The sequence below is a fragment of the Ornithorhynchus anatinus genome, chromosome 16 (genome assembly GCF_004115215.2).
Source record: "Ornithorhynchus anatinus isolate Pmale09 chromosome 16, mOrnAna1.pri.v4, whole genome shotgun sequence".
NCBI lineage: Eukaryota > Metazoa > Chordata > Mammalia > Monotremata > Ornithorhynchidae > Ornithorhynchus > Ornithorhynchus anatinus.
This window is the reverse complement of record NC_041743.1, coordinates 35,244,777-35,266,597: the sequence shown is the minus strand read 5'-3', so window position 1 is coordinate 35,266,597 and position 21,821 is coordinate 35,244,777. Positions and strand designations below refer to the sequence as shown.

Sequence of the window (21,821 nt, the reverse complement as noted above, 5' to 3'; positions counted from 1 at the left end):
GTCAGAGGTCAAGGGTCCTAATCCCGGCTCTGCCGCTTGTCAGCTGTGTGACTTTGGGCAAGTCACTTCACTTCTCTGTGTCTCAGTTCCCTCATCTGAAAAATGGGGATTAAGACTTTGAGCCCCACGTGGGACAACCTGATCACCTTGTATCCCCCCAGTGCTTAGAACAGTGCTTTGCACATAAGCGCTCACCAAATATTATTATTATGATCCACCCTCATTGCTGCAATTGGAGGAGTGGTAGGTGGGGAGACCCCAGCCTGACCAAATGGATGTTCTGGACCCTGAAATCTGGCCCCTCACCTGGGGACCAATCTACCCACACCTAATAATTACTCTTCTGATGCAGCTATTCTCCCGGCCCATCCATTTAAAGCCAACTTCCCTCCACGTGGCCCCTGTCACCGGGGAATGAAAAATCCTTCCCGTCAGCCCTCTGATGTTGTGAGAGCAGAAAACTGAAGGATGAGGCTGAGGCAAGGGAGGTTTAGGGGACCCCTTTGGTTCAACTCCAGTGAACCGTTCCCCCCGCCACTCCCCACAACCCAGTTTGTGTTGTGATTCCATTTATGCTCACCTCAGGATCTAGGTGTGCAGTCAACATTGTTTATTGGTGAGAATGGGGGTGGAAGGAGTGGTGGGTCTGGGGAGGCTCCAGAGCGTGCTACCCCCTCCTCAGGGAGAACTAGCAAAGTCAACGACTGCTTCCTTCCCAAACACCATACCAGGCCTGGTTTTGCCATAGAAGAAAAAACTGATTTTCCCACAAAGTTCAAAAGCCACCTGGCTAGGTGTAAGGCTGGGGAGCCCTCTGGAGGCTGCAAGATTTTTCTGCACCCAGCAAGAGGCCAGCCTGGCACAAGACTCAGTCGATGCCCTCCCCAGCCTGGGCAAAGCCCACCCTTAAGGCTCCAGCAGGGCTGAGGGGGTGGGACTGGACCCAAGGCAAGAAGAGGACCCCCGTGGGTGAGTGCTGCCCTTCCCTGCGGTGAGTGGGTGTTCCAGCAAAACCACTGGTTATTGTTCTTCGTTGCGGGGGAGAGGGGCAGGAAAGAGGAGGGGAGGGCAAAGCCCGTGGCAGGTAAACACCTGAGAGAGGCTTGAGGATGCCAAGACTTTGCCCTGCGGAGCCCTGAGATGAAACCTCTTCAACGCAGCTCCACGGGAGGTGGGCTCAGCGGGCCTCCCTGTTGTCATGGAGATGGTTTGGGGGAGGCGGGGGAGGAGGAGAGGAAGATGTCAGTATCTTGTCTCCGCCCTGGGGAAATGGAAAGGTGGTGGCTTCTGGGACCTGGGGAGACAGATTGGGAGAAATATGAAGGGCTCTAAGGGAGGTTGTCAGCTCCTGTGGCCCTGCACTGCCTGCCCCCCAACCTAATAATAATAATGTTGGTATTTGTTAAGCGCTTACTATGGGCCGAGCACTCTTCCAAGCGCTGGGGTAGATACAGGGTAATCAGGTTGTCCCACATGAGGCTCACCGTTAATCCTCATTTTACAGATGAGGGAACTGAGGCACAGAGAAGTGAAGTAACTTGCCCACAGTCACACAGCTGACAAGTGGCAGAGTCGGGATTCGATCCCATGAACTCTGACTCCCAAGCCCGGGCTCTTTCCACTGAGCCACGCTGCTTCTCTAACCTCTCCATCCCCACCCCACCCCGACCCAGCTTTAGGTGCCCACGTCAAGGGAGGGAGGCTCCTCCCACAGAAGGGAGGACCAGGGCTTCCAAAACAGTGGAGGGAGCTGCCCAGTTGCAAGGAAGGTGAGATTCCAGGGGACCCCCGCCCCTTCCCCGGCCATCACTCACATCTCAAACGCTTGTCTGTTCCTGGAGGAGAAAGGGGAAGAGAATAGTGAGACAGGACCAGACAGCCCCCCGCCCCCTTCCCTTCCTCCCTCATTCCCAACCACGAAACCCCCGAGCTCTCTTGTATTCTCATTAGGGAGTGAGGGGTCGGGGTCCCTGATTTATCAGGCCAGGTCCTGCCGGGTGGAGGCCAGAACAAGGGGAGGGGGCCGCTGGACAGGAGGAAGGATGAGAAAACCCAAGCTTGGCAGAGAGGGGTGGGGGGGCCGTACATACACGTAGGTGTCACCACTGAAGACATCAGCTGTGTCCATACGACGATAGTACTTGGCCAGCCGGATGGCTAGTATGAGACCGGGAAGGAGAAGGACAGTGCACCAGCCCAAGCTGAACCAGAAGATATTCTGCGGTGGAGCGAGAAAGAGGCCCCTGCCATTCCTTGGAAGTCCCCTCCTCCCAAACTTCCACCCCCTGCCAAACCCAGCCCAGGACAACTCCCAAGTGATACTGCAAAGAGATGCCAATCACTCCCTCACCCCACATTCCCCCTACCCATAGGCGCACTCACCAGGTTGCCCACGACGACACTACAGACCACAGTCTCCACACTGTCCAGGACCTGGGCCGCAGGACCACAACGGGCCATCTCCTTACGCAACTAGGGATGGTAAATAATAATAATCATAATAGTAACCGTGGCATTTGTTAAGCTCTTACTATGTGCCAAGCACTATACGAAGTGCTGGGGTAGATACAAGATCATCAGGTCCCACATGGGGCTACCAGCCTAAGTCGGAGGGGGAACGGGAATCCTCATTTTGCAGATAAAAATTACAGTTAGAATTTTGATATGACATCCTCTGACCCACAGCGTTCCCAGCAGGGGGCCTCCCCTGCCCTCAACCTCCCACTAGACCATTTTTACCCCAGGGTCAGGCAAGAAGCCAGTAGCCATGGCTCAGAGCTAATAGCCCCACAGCTGGTCCTGCCCCTGCCCCAGAACTGTCCACAACTGGCCATGCATGTTGGCATCTGCCTGGGTGGCTTGACAAGAATGTGTTTTCATAACAGGTGGCAATTGTCTCCAGGGGCCTAAGGGGCGCAGCCGGTGGGAGCTAAAGGATGGGGTACTCTCTTTTTCCAAAATCCCCACCCATCTCCTCCTTCCCCAGTTGCACAGACTCACCATGTGGCTGGCCCACTCGACATACTTCTGGAAGTAGCTGAACTGGGTGTAGAGGAAGTTCCCAGACTCCTGGGGCCAAACAAGCAACGGGAAGTGAGGGAGAAGACCGAAAGGGGAAGGAGGAGGCTCTTTTAAGGACTGCGGTTGGCCCGGTTATCCAGGCACCCCATGGACAGGAGACTGACGGGGCCAACGCTGGAGCCCGAGATTTCCAGAGCTGCCTCCAGGCCCCAACCCTCCCAACCCCAGCAGTGAGATGGGTGAGGGGGAGACCCTGCCAGAGCAAAAGCTGGAGTCGAAGCTCACTGTGGGCAGGGAACCTATCACTTTGTATTCCGTTCTTCCCAAGCACCTAATACAGAGCACTACACCATGAGGGTACTCGATAAGTGCTGCTACTTCCACCCCTACTAATATTACTAAGAGCTGGAGGTCTGTGGGCAGCCGGATGGTCCTGAGGAAGGGGCGCCGATTGCAAATGTCCAGGGATGAGGTGAGAGGGCTCTGATGTAAGAACTTGAAAGTTTGAAGTTGGAGGGGGTGAGTGTTGATCCAGCTATACCACCCATGTCTGGTACCACGGGCTTAGACACATACCTCAGGAAGCACAGGGCACTCAGAAGTAGTATATATTATGTAGTATAGGTAATAGTATATATATATACATATAGCATACATTGTATATATAATATATGTATATATGCATACATATAATATATACACTGTATATATGTATAAATATATATAAATATATATGTATATGTGCATGCATATATTATATATATGCATAGATATAGTATACATACATATATATATATATATATATATATATATATATATACTATATGTATATGGGCATGCATCTATTATATATATGCTATATGTATACGTGCATACATATATATAATTTGTATATAATTTGTCAATCATTTGTTAGGTACCTGGTACTGTACTAAGGGTGGCAGTAGATACAAGGTAATCAGGTCGTATCCCCATTTTACAGATGAGGTAACCGAGGCACAGGAAAACTAAGTATCCTGCCCAAGGTCTTACAGCATACAAGTGGTGGACTCGGAATTAAAACCCAGGTCCTTCTGACTCCCAGGCCAGTGTTCTATCCGCTAGGCCGTGCTGCTTCTCTCGGCGGAAGACTTAAGCTGAAGACGACGGGTTGGGGTGAAGGAGTAAAGGAAGGACAGAGACAGGTTCGTACGTTCTTGATGATTGCGGGGACGGAGTCATTAAGGAATTCCTGGGCCTTCTGGATGGCGTCCAGGCTCCCGTTCAACTGGGCCTGCGGCAGAGGGAGGGAGACACCCATGAAGGTGGGGAGACCAACTGGCCCGACGACGGATGGGCGGGGGCGGCAGGGAGCCGCATTCCGGCCCTGTTTTCCAGTCTTCAAAGAGGGGTGGGGACGGTCTGGCCCCGCAACTCCGGCGGCTCCAGTGGAATGGTGGTGGTGTCCACCAGATGGAGCCAGCGCCCCAGTACTATCCCGGAGAAGAGGGGGGGGCAACTCTGGAGCCCCCTCCCACCCCAGCTGCAGGACTCCCCCATCCCACCCCAAGCTGGGGACTGCCCACTCCCATCTAGGCAAGGGAACTCCCACCCCAAGCGGGGGAGCCACCCCTTCCACCCCAGCATTGGGGCGCCCCCTCCTACCCCAGATGGGGGTAGCAATCCCTCCCACCCCAGGTCCCCCTCCCACTCCACCCCCACCCGATCTTCCCTTCCCTCCAGGGTTGAATAATAATAATAATAAGGTTGGTATTTGTTAAGCGCTTACTATGTGCAGAGCACTGTTCTAAGCACTGGGGGAGATACAGGGTAATCAGGTTGTGAGGCTCACAGTCTTAATCCCCATTTTACAGATGAGGTAACGGGCACAGAGAAGTGAAGTGACTTGCTCACAGTCACACAGCTGACAAGTGCCAAAGCCGGGATTCAAACCCATGACCTCTGACTCCCCAGCCCGGGCTCTTTCCACTGAGCCACGCTGCTTCTCTAAGCCAGCCTTTGGTGAGGGACTTGGGCTTTGCTTTGGTCCTCCCCACCCCACCCTACCCCAACCCGGGGTCCCAGATCCCATCCCTGCCCCCTCTAACATCGCCAGTCGTGTCCCCCCCGCCCCCCGCTGGGGCAGCTCTGGCGCTTGCCAGTCACTCGGTCAGTAATCAGTGCTATTTACTGAGCGCTTACTATGTGCAAAGCACTGTACTTTCCCCCCACGCTGCCCCATCGCCCTTCCCCGTTCCCGGCTCAAGCTCACCCGTATCTGCTGGATGGAGCTCTGGAGCCGCAGGAGGCTTCGGTTCAGGGATTGCTGGGGACGAGAGGTGAAGAAGAGGAAGAGGAGAGGAAGAGGTTGAGGGAGTGGGAATGGTTAGCCAAGAGGGGATTTACGGAGTACTACCCGCAAGAAAGGGTGGGAAAGTTAATGGGACACCGATGCGGGGTCTGTATCTCCACCCCATTGAGGATCTGTCCACTGGTCTACCGGGGGTGGGGGGGGGGGGATCACGCTGATCCAGTCTGGCAGAGGTGGAAGTGTCTTCTAGTGGCAAAAGGAGAAACTTGGGCAGGGAAGAGTAAAAGCGGGAGAGGGGAGCCCCTACCCCGGGGTACGGAATTGGGAATGGGGGGGAAAGGGGTGTCAGGAGAGGAGGTGGGTGAGTGCTGGGGGCCTGAGTGCTCACCATCTCAGGGGAGATCTTGTCCAAGGGGTCCTGAAGACGCCGCAGATCTTTGGCTCCTTTCTGGAGCTTTTTGGCCACATCTGCCTTAGACTGGTTCTGGATGATACCGAGGAAAAAAAAAAAACGGGCAGAGTAGGTTGGAGGCTCAATCAATTAATGCATTTACTGAGTGCTCACCATGTACAGAGCACTGTACTAAGTGCTTGGGCGAGTACAATACAACAGGGTTGGTAGTCACATTCCCTGCCCACAAGGAACTTACACTGTAGAGAATCAGGCACAGACAGAAACAGACATATAACAAAGGCAGAGGGAGATGGAGAAATAGGCTAAGATCAAGGGCCTGGGATCCCAAAGGGCCAGGATACCAAGGGGCTAGGACACCAAAGGGCTGGGATGCCAATGGGCCAGGATGCCAAGAGTCTGAGAACCTGCTGTGGCTCAGAGCACTCATAGGCTGGCAGGGGAGGGATGACAGAGTCTTGTTGCCCTCTCCTGCATCTGACACCCACCTTGACCCTCCTTGCCCTCCTCTACCCACCACCCGGGACTCACCCTGGTGAGAAGGAGGAAACCCAGAGAGGAGTGGGGCCTGTTTCAGGCACCAAACCCCACGACCCCGTAGGCCCCTCACCAGAGATGATGCCAGGGCATCCAGCTGCGTGGCCAGCTTCCCAAGATTCTCCTTGGTGGGGTTCTTCCCTAGCTGAACAGAAGGAGAACAGAGTGGGTGGGAGGGGGCGCTGGATGGAGGAAGCCCCAGGCTGCAGCCAGAGTGACCTGTCCTTCTCTAGAAACCTCCAACCTCTGCAGAGGGGCTCTCAGGGGTGAGTGCCCCTACTGCAATTGGGCAAGGTCGCCCTGGGGTTTAATAGCTGGAAGATCATGGCAGTGCCCCAGCCTGGGAGAAGTGAGGGGTCATCCCTCCTCCACCAACCATCCCCACCTGGCTTAAGAAGTCCGAGAAGTCCAAGTCCTGCAGCCCTGAGTGGCCTAGTTTCTCCAAGGCAGACAGTTGTTTAGGGGCCAGCAGCGTGACAGAGTTTGTGTGGATCTGCACCTTGTCAAAACTGTCTTGGATCTGGTCCTTGTACTGGGGAGACAAGTTGGGAAGGGAGAGAGGCAATGAGCACCAGGGTCACAGCTCCAAGGAGGTACGCCCGGATCCTTCCCCCGCAGCTAGGAAGGTGAGACCTCTGGCAGGGCCAAGCTAGGGTGCTGGGAGGGAGAAAGATAGTAACAGGGGTCATGGGTCGGGGGCAGACTAGGGTTCAGTTGGGCAGTGAGGGGGCCAGGGTTTGTGGGGAGCATTGACCAGGGATCAGCGTTCCAGGAGATGCCAGAGCCAAGGGCCAAGGACGGGGATATGTGTGACCTGGCTGAGATTGAGGTAGCCGTCCAGGTGGATGACCGAGTCCAAGTTCAGGGTGGACCAGAGGGGTTCGTTGTGCTGACAGTTACTGTGGAGGAAAAGGGTGGTGAGCCAGAGCTAGGGAGAGAGCAGCACGTGCAGAGGGGGCTGGGGAAGGAGAACAAAGGTCAGGGGCCCGGGAAGGGAGGGAGGTATGAAGCAGGAGAGCCCCAGAAACAAGGCTGTGGGGGATGGGCCCCTCTCCCTGGGCAGCTCCTGTGAGAGCTGGTGAAGCAGGAGCAGGAACCTGGGCACTTATATGTGTCTTGGTCTGCCCCCACCTCCCTCTTTTTTTCTTTATGGTATTCATTCACTCATTCAATCATATTTATTGAGTGCTTACTGTGTGCAGATCACTGTACTAAGCACTTTGGAGAGTACAGTTCAACAATAAACAGGCACATTCCCTGCCCACATGAACTTACAGTCTAGTATTTGTATAGAGCTTACTATGTGCCAGGCACTGAGATAAATATAAAATAATTGGTTAGGACAGTCCCATTCCCACATAGCGCACTCAGTCTTAATCCCTATTTTACTGAGGAGGTAACTGAAGCACAGAGAAGTTAAGTGACTTGCCCAAGATCACAAAGCAGGCACAGATGGAGCCGGCATTAGAACCCAGGTCCTCTGACTCCCAGGCCTGTGCTCTTTCCTCTAGGCCTCTCTGCTTCTCTCCTCCCGGGTGGGGGCCGCCCCACCCCTATGTGTTCCTACTCCCCCAGCATGGGCTGAGATGTGTCTGCCCCCAACCAGGCACTCACTTGTAGAAGCCTCCTAGGGTCAATGTGCTGTTCTCCAGCCCCAGGATCTGGGACAGATTCAGTCCAGGAAGCAGACCTGAGTCAATAACCTGAAAGTCAGAGGGTGGGAGGGGCCCCCATTGAAGGTAGTCAGGCAACCTTCACTGAGGAGAAAACTTGCAAGCATAGTTGTGAGCGAGCTGGGGGAAAGGAAGCTGGAACTCCCAGTGGTCCTCATCCCACTTCTCCCGATCTGCAAAGCCAAGTGTCTGTGGCTGGAAGTGCTTATGGCTCCCATCCCCCATCCGTCCCCTACCACTTCCTCAGCCCTGGCCCCCTAGCCCCCAGCCCTTTGGACCCAGGCCTGGTCCTTGTCCCTGCTTCCCAGCTGGGCCCATGCTCCCTGGACCCAGGCCCTGCCCCTGCTCCCCAGTCCCGGGGCCATGTGCTTCCTTCCTTCTGTCTCACCTGGAAGAGCTCCCCTCGGTGCCAGGGTTGACAGACCAGCGTGTAGCCTTGGCCACCCAGCAGGAAGAGCCCCATCACCAGCAGCATGAGCAACCAGGAGAACAGGAAGCTGAAGCCAGCGCCCCTGCACACATCGGGGCCGTGGGAGGGGGAGGGCAGGGGTAATAATAATAATAATAATAATAATGTTGGTAATAATTAATGTTGGTAATAATAATAATAATAGTGAGCCCCGACTCTACCCTCCCCTCTACCATGACCTGAGGCACAATGCTCCCCACTACCAACGAGTGCCCGAGGGAGGGATCAAAGCCCATGACAGCTGGTGGTGGGCAGGGGGTGCTGGTGATCCTCTCCCAAGATGGGAACTTTGCAACCAACTCCTGGCCCCTGCAGAGAGGGGCAAGCCGAAAGCAACTGGGGGTTGGGAGGGGGCACAGCAGCAGAGCTGTTCCCTCCAATGCCTCCACTTCTGCTCCGGGTAGGAAGCACACACCTCCAGGTGGCTCCAAGGACTCATACCCTGCCTCTCTCCCAGACCAAGTTCCCTTGCTCCCTCATCCTACCTCCCCCAACCTTCCATCCAGACTGTCAAGTGGAAGCTCCTGCCTCTGACCTTACTTCTGGGGGGAGTCCCGTCCCCACATCACTCCAACCACAGTCCAGGAAGGGGCTTCCCCTTCCCCCACCCTGGGACTCCCCCCCCCCCCCCCGTTCCTATAATCCCCTGTTCACCCCCTTCCTTACGCCATGAGGAGGTTTCCGCCGCTGTTGGACAGGCAGCCACGCTGGGTGGGCAGGGTGTGGGGCTGCAGCCCCAGGGAGCCGAGCAGCAGCCCCAGCATGAAGCACAGCACCACCAGGAGCACCACGCAGCCCAGACATACGCCGACCGCCCACCTGTTGGGATGGGACAGGGGGCACAAGCGGGGCGCACTGTCCATGGGAAGCATGGAGAACTGAGAAGCCAGCGGGACACGGGCAGAAGAGTCAGGCTCCAGGAGAAGCCGACACTCACACGCCCTAACACGTGACATCTTACATGCTCAACCATGTACCCTCACCAACAGGGTCCAGGTCAGCCCCCGGGACTGTTCTGGTTATCCCTCCCACCTTTTAAAAAATAGAAACATGGCATTTGTAAGTGCTTAGTATGAGTCAGGCACTCCACTAAACTATGGGGTAGATACAAATTAATCAGGTTGGACAGTCCATGGCCCACATGGTGCTCGGTCTTCAGCCTCATTTTACAAATGAGGCAACTGAGGCACACAGAAGTGAAGTGACTTGCCCAGGGTCACACAGCAGGTAAGTGGCAGAGTGGGAATTAGAACCCAGGTCCTTCCAACTTCCAGGCCCATGGTCTACCCACTAGACCACACTACTTCTCCACCTGTTGGCCCCACCCCCATCCCAGCCATACCTGTACTGATCAGCCTGGGAGAGATAGGGTTCAACAGCCTTGATCTGGTTTCCAAACAAGCCCAGCATCTCATCAACATTCTCCAAGACTTCCTTCAGCTGGTTCTCCTTTCCAATACTGTCCAGTTGCTTCAGAATGCTCTCCAACAGGCCCTGAGCCTCTAGAGGGTAGGAAATGAAGAAGCAGAGGGAAGGAGAGGGGTCAGTATGGGAGGGTGGAGGCTAAGGGGAGCTGAGATCGAGAGAGGTGGGGACCCCCTTCCCAAGTACCTGCCACGAAGTCCCGTGTCTGGTTATGCACTGCCTCGGGGGTGCTGTTTAGAATCTGGTAGGCCTGAGGGAGAAAGCAGACACTTATGCTACTCATCTCAGCCTAGTAGCCCCACTCTTCCTTCAATCCTCCCTCCCGGAGGCCAAACCAGCCAGCTTGCTCCCACTCCCCTCATTGCAGTGAGGAGGTTTGGAATGAAGTGGGTTTGGGACCTTTTTCTTCCCCCTTCTCAACATAAATAATTAATTGTATTCTTTAAGCACTTACTATGTGCCAGGCATAAGCCCTGGGGTAGATACAAGTTAATCGGGCTGTACACAATCTCTTTCCCACCTAGGGCTCACAGTTTTAATCCTATTTTACAGATGAGGAAACTGAAACACAGAGAAGTGAGGTGACTTGCCCAAGGTCTCACCGCAGACAAGTGGCAGAGCCAGATTAGAACCTATGACCTTCTGACTCCCAGGCTCATGCTCTAACCACTACGTCATGCTGCTGCATCAGCCCTGGAGACTCCAATAGGAGCAATTCTTTGGGTCTTCCGCAGCCCCTTGTGCCTCCCCTACTTCATTTGGGCTTCCCCCTGCCCCCTCCTCTCTGCAGGACTCCCCACACTTTGGTTCCACTCCCTCTGGAAGCCCCCTGCCCTCTGTTTTGGATGCCCCTGGTCAAACCCAATGTTTGTGTCCCTGGACCACCTGCTCCTGTGTAGATCCTCCCTACTCTTGTTGCCTTCTCCCTGCCAGCCTAGCTCTTCCATGTTGGAGAAGTATCAGGGGTCAGGGAGGATGTGTGGAGCAGTAGGAGAGAGGGAGGAGAGATGGGCCCCAAATAGAACAGGATAGGGACCCTGGATGCCCCAGCCAGGGAATTATTCAACCAACTCTGTTGCATTATACTCTCCCAAGTATTTAGTACAGTGCTCTGTTCATGGTCAGTGCTCAATAAATACCATTGTTTGACTGAGTGATGTGAAAGTTGGGCACATAGAGAGCAGGGGGCCGAGGTGGGGGCCAGATAGGACCTCAGTGTCAGGAGTTGGTCCAGGACAGATGGCTTAGGCTCAGCTGCCTCTGGGGAGCAGCCGGGCTGGGGGAGAGGAAGGCAGGGATGGGGAGATCTCACCTGCTGAACATGGGCTTGGGGGTTGGTGTTCAACAGGTTGCTGAGCAGCTCAATTTCAGGATCAACATTAGGGATCTGGGGGGAAAAGGCTAGTTCAGAGGAGCCAGGGCGCACAACTGAACAAGAGGAAAAGTAGGGGCCGGGGATGTGGGGCAGGGAAGTGGAAGAAGTGAGGAGATCGGGGGGGCAGAGGGTTGGGGGTGTGCTTGGGAGGGACAGGGGCAGGGCAAGGTGGCTTGGAACAAGAAGGGGAGGCTGAGTTGGAGGGAGCAGAGCTGGGTGGGCAGAGGAAGTAAAGGAGGAAGAGCAGGTTTGGCGGGGGAAGGTTTGCGGGGGGGTGCCTTGAGACCCGGTAGTGGACTCGGGGTTCACACCTCACTGATGTTAAAGTTGATATCAAGATCGTTGAGCTCCAGACTCTTGCAGGGGTCCCCGCAATCCTGCTTTATATCTCTGAGCTCTGTCTGCACGGCCGAGAGGTTTTGCTTCAGCACCTCCCACTGGTCCTGCAGCTTCTCCGAAGAATTCGTCATCACCTGCAGCTCCTTCTCCATCTCCTGGGCCTCTGCCAGGTGGGAGAGCAGAAACTGGGCTGGGGGAGCTGAGCCATGGGAACAGGACCAGGGGAGCTGGGCCAGGGGAGCTGGGCAGTGATGAAGGCGTGAAGGGGGCGGGATGGTCTGTGGTGGAAGGGGCACGGCGGGATGGCTTGAGTCATAAAAATCGCTGCTTGGTTGTTCCTTTACCCTCTCTCCCGCTGCTTGCTGCCCCCTCCCCACCAGCCTAATCCCTCCACCCCTCCAGTCTGTTCAGGCCGGGGCAGGAGCAGGTAAACGGGAATAATCTAAGGGAGAAAAGACTTCCATCACTGACCTGACAGCAGCTCGGACATGTTGCCCAGCGCTGGGTACACCTCCCCCTGCACTTGAACAAGGACCTTGCCCCCCAGCTGCTGCCCGATGTCTGTGGAGACATAGGCACTGCTCTTTGCCCAGGGTCTCCCCACCTGAGGTCGCCTCCAGCCCAGGTCCCGTCACCCCCCGGACACCGCCGACCAACCCACATCACACCCCACACCCAAGTCTGGTACCATTTGCTGAGCCGGATCTGGGACCGGAGTGGGTGGACGGGGCAAAGGTGGGACTACTCACCCTGCAGGCTGGCATTGACATTGCCAACCGGTTCGCTGCTGGCTTTTATGATCTTGTCAAAGTCCTGGTAGGAGAGGGGAAAATGTGCAGAAAGTGACTTGGGACCCTCTAGGCTGTAACCTCATTGTGGGCAGGAAATGCTTAATACAGTGCTTTGCACATAGTAAGCGCTCAATAAGTATCAGACTGGGATGAGAAGAGATAGAGGCTGGAAGTGGTGAATACTGGAATGGGGACGGCAGCAGGGGTCAGAGCTGAGCTGACCTGAGGGATGGAATAGAGGAAGATCTGCATGTTCCCGAGAGAGCTGTTGAGGGAGCCGGGGCCACTCGACACAGACTCAGACATCTGCTGGTTGCTGACAAAGATGAGGCTGTTCCCGGCCCTGGAGAGGAGAGGAGGGGTCAGAGGGCAGAGGTTGTGAGTCAGACACCACCAGGAGCATGTGCCACCCTCCCCCGGCCCCTACAACCAGTCAAGAGGCTGTGGCAGGGAAGGGCACATGCATTCAGGCTGGAGGTGGAGGAGTCTCATGAGTCAAGGGGCCCTCAGAGGGTGTGGGAGCAGGGAGCGGGAGCATACATACAAGAGGAGGATGGAGAGCAGCAGCAGGAGGATGGCAAGGGTCTGGCGGCGGCCGGTGGAGCCCTTGTCCTGGTTCTGATGGAGTCTCCCCCCGCAGTTTCCACACAGGCGGCAGCAACAGAAGCAGAGTCCTACCAGGGGCACGAGCACCACAAACAGCAGCCCCAGCAGGAGGCAGACGAGGAACCCAGCCTCATACGCCAGCACCTGGCACGTCGGAGGTCAGGCTGGAGCAGGGGATTGAGTCTCCCCTTTCCCCTCCCCCTTGTGACTCCCCAACCCCCACAAGCCCTCAACCACCTCCTGCCCCAGGGAGAGGGTTGGGCCATCCCAACACCAAACTGACTGGGTTCCATCCAGATTCTTGTGATCCCCACTCCCCAACCTTTGGTATCTCAGGTCCTTCTGTCTTCTCAACCTCCCAGTCCCAAGACCCTTCCAGAGCTCCCCCTTGGAGACCCACCCAGCTACAGATCTCCTGGCTGCTCCTCCCTTGCCCACCCCTCTATTTCCCCAAGCACAACCATGGGACAACCACTAGCACCTCTGGACTTGTGTTGGGGGTGAGGGGCTGACAGAGTAGAGAACGATGGCTCCTGCCAACCTGTCTGGAGAAAAGATAGATCCTATGGTGGTGGGTGGGGATTGGTTTGGTGGCAGGAAGGGGATGGGGAAGACTAAAGCCTGAGAAGCAAGACGGCAGAGGCCCTAAGCAGAGGCCCCGAGACTCCTGCGGTTTCTCTCCCATTTCTCCAACCCCTCACACCTCCTTGATCAAAGTGCTGGAGTCCTCTTGGCCCTGGATCAGACTCCGGATCAAGTCTGAGGAAGGGAAAAAAGAGAGGTCAGGGAGACTAGTCAAGGCCGGGGTCGGTGAAAGGAGTTGGGGCAGGAGAGGGAGGCAGTGGGAATGCTTTCCCCCTTTAGACTGTAAGCTCACTATGGGCAGGGAATATGTCCGCTATACTGTATTCTCCCAAGTGCTTAGTACAGTGCTCTGCACACAGTAAGCACTCAATATGATTGAATAACTGATAGACTTTGGGGAGAAGGCTGACCAACCCCCACCCCCTGGACTGTGCCTAGTCATTTAACCCCTTTAACATATACTTCCTGACTCCCCACTACCTAATAGGTTTTTCAACTGCTGCTGCTGCCCAGCAGACCAGAGAGGTAGCCCTGAGCACAGAGAGGAGGGGAAGAGGAGGGAAATATTGATAGTGTCTGGTCCCCTGTGCACCTGCTTACAACCCCAGGACATGGCCTTTTTGGCACAAACCACACACTTTAGTACATATCCATAATGTATTTATATTCATGTCTGTCTCCCCACCCCCCAAAATTCTAAGCTCATTTTGAGCAGGGTCTATGTCTACCAATTCTGTTATACTGTTATATTGTACTCTCCCAAGTGTTTAATACAGTGCTTTGCAAACAGTAAGCCCTCAGTAAATACCATTGATTGATATGCTGTTCCCACCCTACCTTCTGAATGACTCTGATCTCTTGTAACAAATGAGTAAATGATTTCTGGTAAGAATGTAACTGATAATTGCTGTTCAGGTCTGGGTAGGGCCACTGGAAGAAAACACTGGTGTTCTAGACCTGAGAGCTAGGAAGGGCTAGTCACAAGCAAGTGGCCACAGGAGAGAGGGTAGTGACCCAGGGGTAGGGCAAGAAAATGACCCTGGAATTCCAATTTTGCCCATTCATTCAAGAGTTCAAGTAGATGACACCACAGAACTTGAGTGACTATATAACAATAATGATAATAGTAATAATAATATTGTGGACCACTGCCTTCTGGAAACATTATCCAACCTTGGCTTCACTGACACTGTACTCTCCTGGTTCTCCTTCTATCTCTCTGGCTGCTCATTCTCCGTCTCTTTCATGGGCTCGTCCTCTGCCTCCCACCTCGTAGCTGTGGGAGTCCCTCAAGGTTCAGTTCTTAATTCCTTTCTATTTTCCATCTACACCTCCCTTGAAGAACCCATTCGCTCCCCCAGCTTCAACTACAATCTATGTGAATGATTCCTAAATCTCTTTCTCCAGCCCTGACCTCTTTTCTTCTCTGCAGTCTTGCATTTCCTCCTGGCTTCTGGACCTCTCTTCTTAGATGTCCTGCAGACCCTTCCAACTTAATATGTCTAAAACAGACCTCCTCATATTCTCACCTAAACCTGTCCACCCCATGTCTTTCCTATAACTTTAGACAACACCACTATCCTTCCAGTCTCTTGAACCCGTTACCTTGGCATTACCTCTTCTCTCATTCAACCCACAGAGTCAATCTGTCACCAAATCCTGTCAGTTCAACCTTCACAACACCGCTAAAATTCTTCCTTTCCTCTAAATCCAAACTGCTACTACTCTGATCAAAGCACTTATCCTAACCTGCCTTTACTGCATCAGCCTTCTCGCTGATCTCCGCCCCTCCTGTCTTTCCCCACTCCAGATCATACTTCACTCTTCTGCCCGGATCATTTTTCTAAAAAAACCCCTTCAATTCATGGGTCCCCACTTCTCAAACAACTCCAGTGGTTGCCTATCCACCTAACCATTCCCTACCACTCTCTTTTAAACACTCAACCAGCTTGCCCCCTAGTTATATTAGCGCACTCATTTCCTACTACAACCCAACCTAGACACTTCACTCCTCCAAAGCCAACCTGCTCACTATACTTCAATCTCATCTATCTCCCCGATGCAGCTGCTTCTTACCTTTACTGGCTCTGCCCATTCGGCAACCTATCAAATGTGTATATCTGTGGGTATGAATGTGTGTTCCTCTGTAATAAGTGCACGGGCATGTCACCTGGCCTGTGTGTATGTGTTTCTGTCCTTTTTCTCTAATTCCAGCTCTCTATGACTCTGAGTCCCTCTGTCTCTGTCTCCCATTCTCTAATCTCCCTGTCCTTTCCTCTGTCCCTCACAGGCTTAGACTACTGCCCTGCACCTGCCCAGCATCTGCCCAGGAAATGCCCAGGACATTTCTGTCTTTGGTTGGGCCCTCAGGACCCAGAGAAGAGTGGGTGGAAGGGAGGGAGTGGAACCAGAGACACAAGGGGGCTGAAGCACATCCCAGAAAAAAGATGTGCCAGGGAACTAGGCCCTCTAGATAACTTTCGGGAATTCTGAGACTGTTTAACTCTGTTTTGTGAATGTCTAGAGAAGGGGAAGATTATGCTATGTACTTGGATTTAATTTTATACTTTTTTTTTCCATTCTCATACCAGTGTTTTGGAGAATTGTTTGGATGCCGCTTCATTTAACTGTAAGATGTTTGCTATTGGGTTTTGCTAATCTCCCTTAGTTCTTAGTCTAGGATTTTTATGCTTCTGTGAAAAAGAGAAAAAGAAAATAGCCTGGTGTCCCATGTCCTGGGTATCTTACATCCTTTCATATCCACATATTCTTTTTTATCCTGACAGCGGGACACAGGAAGCCTTTGGCTACGACACCGTGCCCAGCGCCAAGGACTGGGCTGGAGCTCCCAGTCACCACACTGTTCCCAGCAGAAACTGGAGGAATTTTCTCAGGCCATTGGGGAGAAACAAAACATTGCAAAAATGTTCTCAGTGTGAGGTGGGGTGCCCTCTTGCCCCCAGAGAGAGGGTGGTGATTGACATCCTCCCTCCCTAGCATGCCCTATGTGCCTTCTCACCCTGCTTTCTGGAGTCTGCCCCCATCACCCTGCTCCTCTGAGTGCTCTAGTGACACTCATGGGGGTAGAAGCCTGGGCTGGTTGGGTCAGTGATCTGACCCAGTAATGCCCCACTTGTGAGCTTACATTTATCCTCTTCTTCCTGGCACATGCCACAGTTCGTGGAAAGGCACAGATGTCAGAGTAGCTTTAGAAGTTGGGGCAGGCTAGTTCCCTTGGGCCTGGCTGATTACTCCTTACTGCCTCTGGACCCCTATGGCCTGCCCATCCCTCAGCCTCTACCTGTATCCCACTTTTCCCTTCTTCCAAGCTCGCTACTGCTCCTTCCAGCGGGGCCCACTGTCCACCGCCTTCAGGATGGCAGTTACTCCATGGTTCTGTTTTAACTGCCCCTCCCCCCCAATTCTTCTTTCCAGTTCGGGATCATATATAAAATTTTAGTGGTTTCTGGGAGCTCTCAGGTAACACCTTGTCTCTCCCCCTCTCTCTGGGCAGGGCAGCCTCGCCTTCAGCCCAGACAGACAGGTTATCTCTACAACACTGAACAATCTTGACCTTTCAACTTTGATGTTGGTGTATTTGATCCTGGTGAAATTGATAAGGTAACTATTCCCTCCTCCCAGAAATGCTCTCTAACTTTGTTTACCAACAAAGTTCTCTCCTGGTTCTTCTCGCTACCTCTCTTCACACTTGATCCAAGGTTGTGAGACTGGCCACACACCCTGACACCATGGGGCTCACAGTCTATTTTATGCCCATTTTACAGATGAGGAATATGAGGCCTAAAGAGGCTAAATCCCTTGCCTAAGGTCATTCAGTAGATCCCAGTGGCAGACCTTAGACTCAAATCTGGGTCTTCTTGATTCCTAGTTGTGTGCTCTTTCCACTAGGCCACATTCCCATTTTCTTAGTTTCCCTATCTTCAGCTTCTCCCCACTTCAATCTTTACTACATACTGCTGCACTGATCATCTTTTTGAAGCATCACTCAGAACACATTTCTCCATTCTTTAATATCCTTCACAGGCTTCTCCTATCCCTCCACATCAAGCATGGTGAGATCTCCCCAAAGGAGAGCTCATCGTGTCAGTTGAAAACTGAGTGGAGACCAGGGTAAGAGCCTCCTCCAGGAAGGCTTCCCTGACAGGGATGTGTACTTTGCTTTTCCCTTAACTGAATCACCACCCCAGCACCCACATCCCCTCTCTTCCCCTCTTCACTCTCTGCTCCCCACATTGCCTCTCCCCTTCCCCTTAGGCCCCCTCCCCACTACACCCTTTAGTAAAGTCACACTGGATTAATCTATTTAATTCTCCAGTGGGAGGAGAGGAGGGTAGCTCTCTGGGCCTTGGAACCCCCAGGCAGTCAGTCCAGAGACCCTTCTTTCCCTCTTTTCTCCAGCTCTCATTTCTCCACAACACCTGGAATTTCTACTCTCCAACCTGATAGCATCCAGAAACTGGGCCCCAGCTCTGGGAGAGAGGCAGGAGGGAGAGAGAGCAGGGAAGGAGGGGCCCTCCCCAACCTGGCTCTGACTCTGGTGGGCCCCAGCACCTAATCTTGAGAAGGAACCATTGCCTGATGGTGCCAGCAGGTTCTTGGGGCCAGGGGAGACGGGGGTCAAGGTAATAGACCCGGCTGTGAAACTTCCTAGGTGAGGGGCACACTTGTGAGAGCTGCCTGAGGAGCAGGGGAAAGGATTGAGTCAGAGGCCACAGGTTAGTAGGAAATAGGAGGGGCAGGGGTGCTAGTTGCTTCTGTAAACAGGAGCACCATAGCCTGGTTAAACAATAACAGGCAGCATTAAACTGAGAAGATCGGTTTCCCGTTCCTTCTCCAACCCTATAACCTTTTCAGGCAGGTCCCCAAATTCTCTACCATTTGTGCATTTCCTGCCAGGTTCCCCATAGCTAGGGGTCTCTGGCCACCTCTAAACCTTCCCACTCACCCCCAGGTTTCCTCTGCCCTGGTCTCCCTGAAGACCCAACTGATATCAACATGGGTGGGAACATTGTATTCTCCCAAGTGCTTAGTAGAGTGCTCTGCACCCAGTAATAGCTCAGTAAATGTGATTGAATGAATGAACATGGGTAGTGTTTTGAGTACCTCTGTTTAGACTGGGAGCACGTTACTGGGCAGAGATAAGAATAATAATAATAATGTTGGTATTTGTTAAGCTCTTACTATGTGCAGAGCACTGTTCTAAGTGCTGGGGGAGATACAGGGTAATCAGGTTGTCCCACATGAGGCTCACAGTTAATCCCCATTTTACAGATGAGGTAACTGAGGCACAGAGAAGTTAAGTGACTTGCCCACAGCCACACAGCTGACAAGCGGCAGAGCTGGGAGTCGAACCCATGACCTCTGACTCCGAAGCCCAGGCTCTTTCCACTGAGCCACGCTGCCGTCTCTGCTGCCGAATTGTACATTCCCAGCGCTTAGTACAGTGCTCTGCACAGAGTAAGCGCTCAATATTGAATGAATACCCCTGGGCACTTGAGTCTTTGGGAGAGGCAGTCAGGGAATTAATATATAAGAGGTGAGGGGAAGGATGTGTTTACGTGTAACTCTTTGTATGCCATGGTGTGAATAGGTCAGCAGCATGGTCTAGTGGATGGAACATGGGCCTGGGAGTCAGTCAATAGTATTTATTGAACATTTACTGTATGCAGAGCACTATGCTAAGCACTTGGGAGAGTACAATACAACAAACGCATTCCCTGCCCACAATAAGCTTCCAGTCTAGAGGGGAGTCTGAAGAACATGGGCTTTAATCTCTGTCCCACCATTTGCCTGCTGTCTGACCTGGGGTAAGTCACTTAAATTCTCTGTGCCTCAGTTACCTCATCTGTAAAATGGGGATTGACTGTGAACACTATGTGGGACATGGACCGGATCCAACCTGATTAGCCTGTATCTACCCTAGCGTTTAGTACAGTGCTCGACACATAGTAAATGCTTCACAAAGACCATTTGAGGAAAAATAAAAAAATTAAATGTCAGTATGTTTCTTTTCGGGCTCCCACAGGTTGGAAGTTGAGTGGAGTGGTGTAGGGGGAGTTGGATTGCCAGGAGAAGGAGATGGAGACAGAATCTGGTGGAGAGGGAAGTCACAAGAGTGCAGGGTGGAAGTGGGGGCCCTGAAGGGGTCTGGAGGCAGATGGGGAGAGGAAAGGGACACTGTCCAGGGGAAAGTTCTTACCTTGGGGGAAGGGGTTGGGCTGCACCAGTCCCAGGAAGCCTTGCACCATAGCATGAAGCCCCCTAAGCCCCCCTAGGTCCTCAGGTGCCAGGCCCGGGATGAGCTCATAGACCGGCTCAGTCAGGTTCCCCAGCTCCATGTTGAAGATCTGCCTTCCGGCTGCGGAGAGCTCAGGGGCCAGCTGAGAGGAGCAGAGATGAGAGGGCAGCTGGGAGTGGTCAGGCCCCAGAAGCCAAACTCTCTCCCCGCCAGGCCAGGGCTTCACTCATGCTGGGGAAGCAGGGGACTCCTGATCCCTGGAGGATGAGGAGAGAAGGATCTTTAGTGGGAGTCAATGGATACCTGTGAAGCCCTCACACACCCTGACACTGGGAAATCCCAGGCATGGGGTGTTTGGGGGGCAGGGGAGATCTCTTCTATCCTGGTGGGGCCTAGCTTCCTGAGCAGCTCTCGCTCGGCTCTAGCAGACCCCCCCCCAGTAGGATGGTGGACTTGTGTGCACACATACACACATGCTTGGGGACAAGGTCTGTCTCAGAGAAGCTGCCCTGAGAGAAGGAAATGGGACAATGAGACAGACACTTCAGAGCTGGCCTAGCCATAAAGAGGGACGATCAGGCTCCCAGCAATGGGGTTCTTGCCCGGATCAGAGAACTGCCTAGAGTGCTACAGAGGTAACCAGAATAGTAAGAAAGATCCAAAATCCCACAGCTGTAATGCCTTGCACACTAAGTGTGGTGACTCCCAGTGTCTGTTTTGCACCTGGAGTGATTGATCATGCCTAACCACCCCTCCCCCCCAGGCTAGCCTCTCTCCCCTTCCCTTTCTGCCCCTTTCTCCTTCCCCCCAGATCTGTACCTCTCTAGAGGGGCAGAAGCCCCTGGGTGGGACAGGAGGCAGCAGGTGGGCCCAAGCGCGGTGAACAGAGGCAGCAGGTGAGCCTGGGAAGGAGAGGGCAGGCAGAGAAATCCAAGGGCAGTCCGACTGTTTGGGCAGGACCAGGCCAGCGCAGAGTGCCACAGGTGGACGGACGGGAGAGCTGGGGAAGGGCAGGGAGGAGGGGTCAGACCGCCACTAAATTGACACCCCCTCCTCCCAACCGACATTCCCTCATTTGCCCCTCCCCTCTCTGCTCCTTCCTGCTGGCCAAGACCCAGGTCTCACAAGCAGCATTTTCCACCAACGCCCCGCCTCCTTGCCCTGAGGTCACAGCTGGTGGGCCCAGACCCCCCTGATTCCCTGGCCCCAGTTCTCTGCTTCTTGTTGAATGACAGGGCTGGGAGAGGGATAATAAGGGGCTGATAGCCCAGAGTGGGGGTACAGGGGCCTGACTGGTCCTCGGAGGGGCACTGGTCTTGGAGGAACCAGGCTCCAGTCAGAGTGACTGGACTGTCTGGCTCTGGGGAGGAGGCATTGCCATCAGGCCTCAGGCACAGCTCTGCAAGAGGGAGCAAAGAGTCAGGGAGAGGAGTGACCCTCAAACTTGTGGCTCAGCTACCTGAAAAGGGGCATCAAGGCCCTAGACTTCCTGTTCCTTTTGACATTTCCCTTTAGGGGAAAGGCCCCGGGAAGGAGCTGAGGCTAGGGCAGGGCAGGGAGTGGCAGCCCAGGCAAATATGAAGTTGGGGGTGGTGGTGGGAGACTGAGCCCTAATAGCTGATCCCTCCCTCCCTCCCTCCCTCTCTCCCTGCCTGCTGCTGTCTCTAAGACACAGCAAAGCCTCGCACCGCATCCCCATGACAACACTCTGAGGGATCCCTGATCCCCCTCCCTCAAGACTCCTCCGCCCTTTGAAGCGGCCCCACATCCTGGTTCCCACATTCAGATTTCCATATCCTGGTTCTCCTGCCAAGAGACATGAGAATCGCAGACCAGCCGAGCGGCTTCCTGCAGTTCTGTAAGGGACTGGCAGCACAACCACCCTGCTACCCCCCACCTCACATCAACCCCAATTGCTGAGACCCCTGCTAGTCGGACTCTCCTGCTCTCAGTCACGCAGGCTCAGGTGCAGACTTGGAGAGGGCAGGAAGGGATGGGGGACAGAGACTCACTAGTCCCTGTGCCAGCCTTGGTTTTCA

The 21,821-nt window shown here is 53.9% G+C and overlaps 1 protein-coding gene across 2 annotated transcripts; it reads right to left on the bottom strand.

Annotated features, from left to right (window-relative positions):
* Positions 1–589: 589 nt before the first annotated feature.
* Positions 590–20,804, bottom strand: LOC103171467 (prominin-1-A-like). 2 transcript variants are annotated; one of them, XM_029080311.2, is made up of 25 exons: positions 20,602–20,804; positions 19,744–20,039; positions 13,642–13,697; positions 12,877–13,082; positions 12,555–12,675; positions 12,291–12,354; positions 12,013–12,102; positions 11,514–11,704; positions 11,140–11,214; positions 10,014–10,077; positions 9,745–9,904; positions 9,069–9,221; positions 8,322–8,445; positions 7,875–7,963; positions 7,075–7,159; positions 6,646–6,792; positions 6,334–6,405; positions 5,700–5,795; positions 5,273–5,326; positions 4,214–4,294; positions 3,001–3,069; positions 2,383–2,472; positions 2,091–2,218; positions 1,815–1,835; positions 590–1,294 (listed from the first exon to the last, which is right to left on the bottom strand). In XM_029080311.2, exons 2-25 carry the CDS (start codon positions 19,880–19,882, stop codon positions 1,243–1,245), a joined length of 2,427 nt encoding a protein of 808 aa, XP_028936144.1. In that variant the 5' UTR covers positions 19,883–20,039; positions 20,602–20,804; the 3' UTR covers positions 590–1,242. The 2 variants fall into 2 exon arrangements, with proteins under 2 accessions (XP_028936144.1, XP_028936145.1); XM_029080312.2 differs by lacking the exon at positions 6,334–6,405.
* Positions 20,805–21,821: the final 1,017 nt, after the last annotated feature.

What these genes read in the sequence shown, in the direction of transcription:
- LOC103171467 (XM_029080311.2), bottom strand. Translation starts at nt 19,882, where the DNA reads ATGGAGCTGGGGAACCTGACTGAGCCGGTCTATGAGCTCATCCCGGGC. An exon ending in GCCCAACCCCTTCCCCCAAG is followed by an intron (nt 13,698 to 19,743) that starts GTAAGAACTTTC and finishes TCCCTTCCTCAG; the next exon opens with ACTTGATCCGGAGTCTGATC. An exon ending in CATGTCCGAGCTGCTGTCAG is followed by an intron (nt 11,705 to 12,012) that starts GTCAGTGATGGA and finishes CCCACCTGGCAG; the next exon opens with AGGCCCAGGAGATGGAGAAG.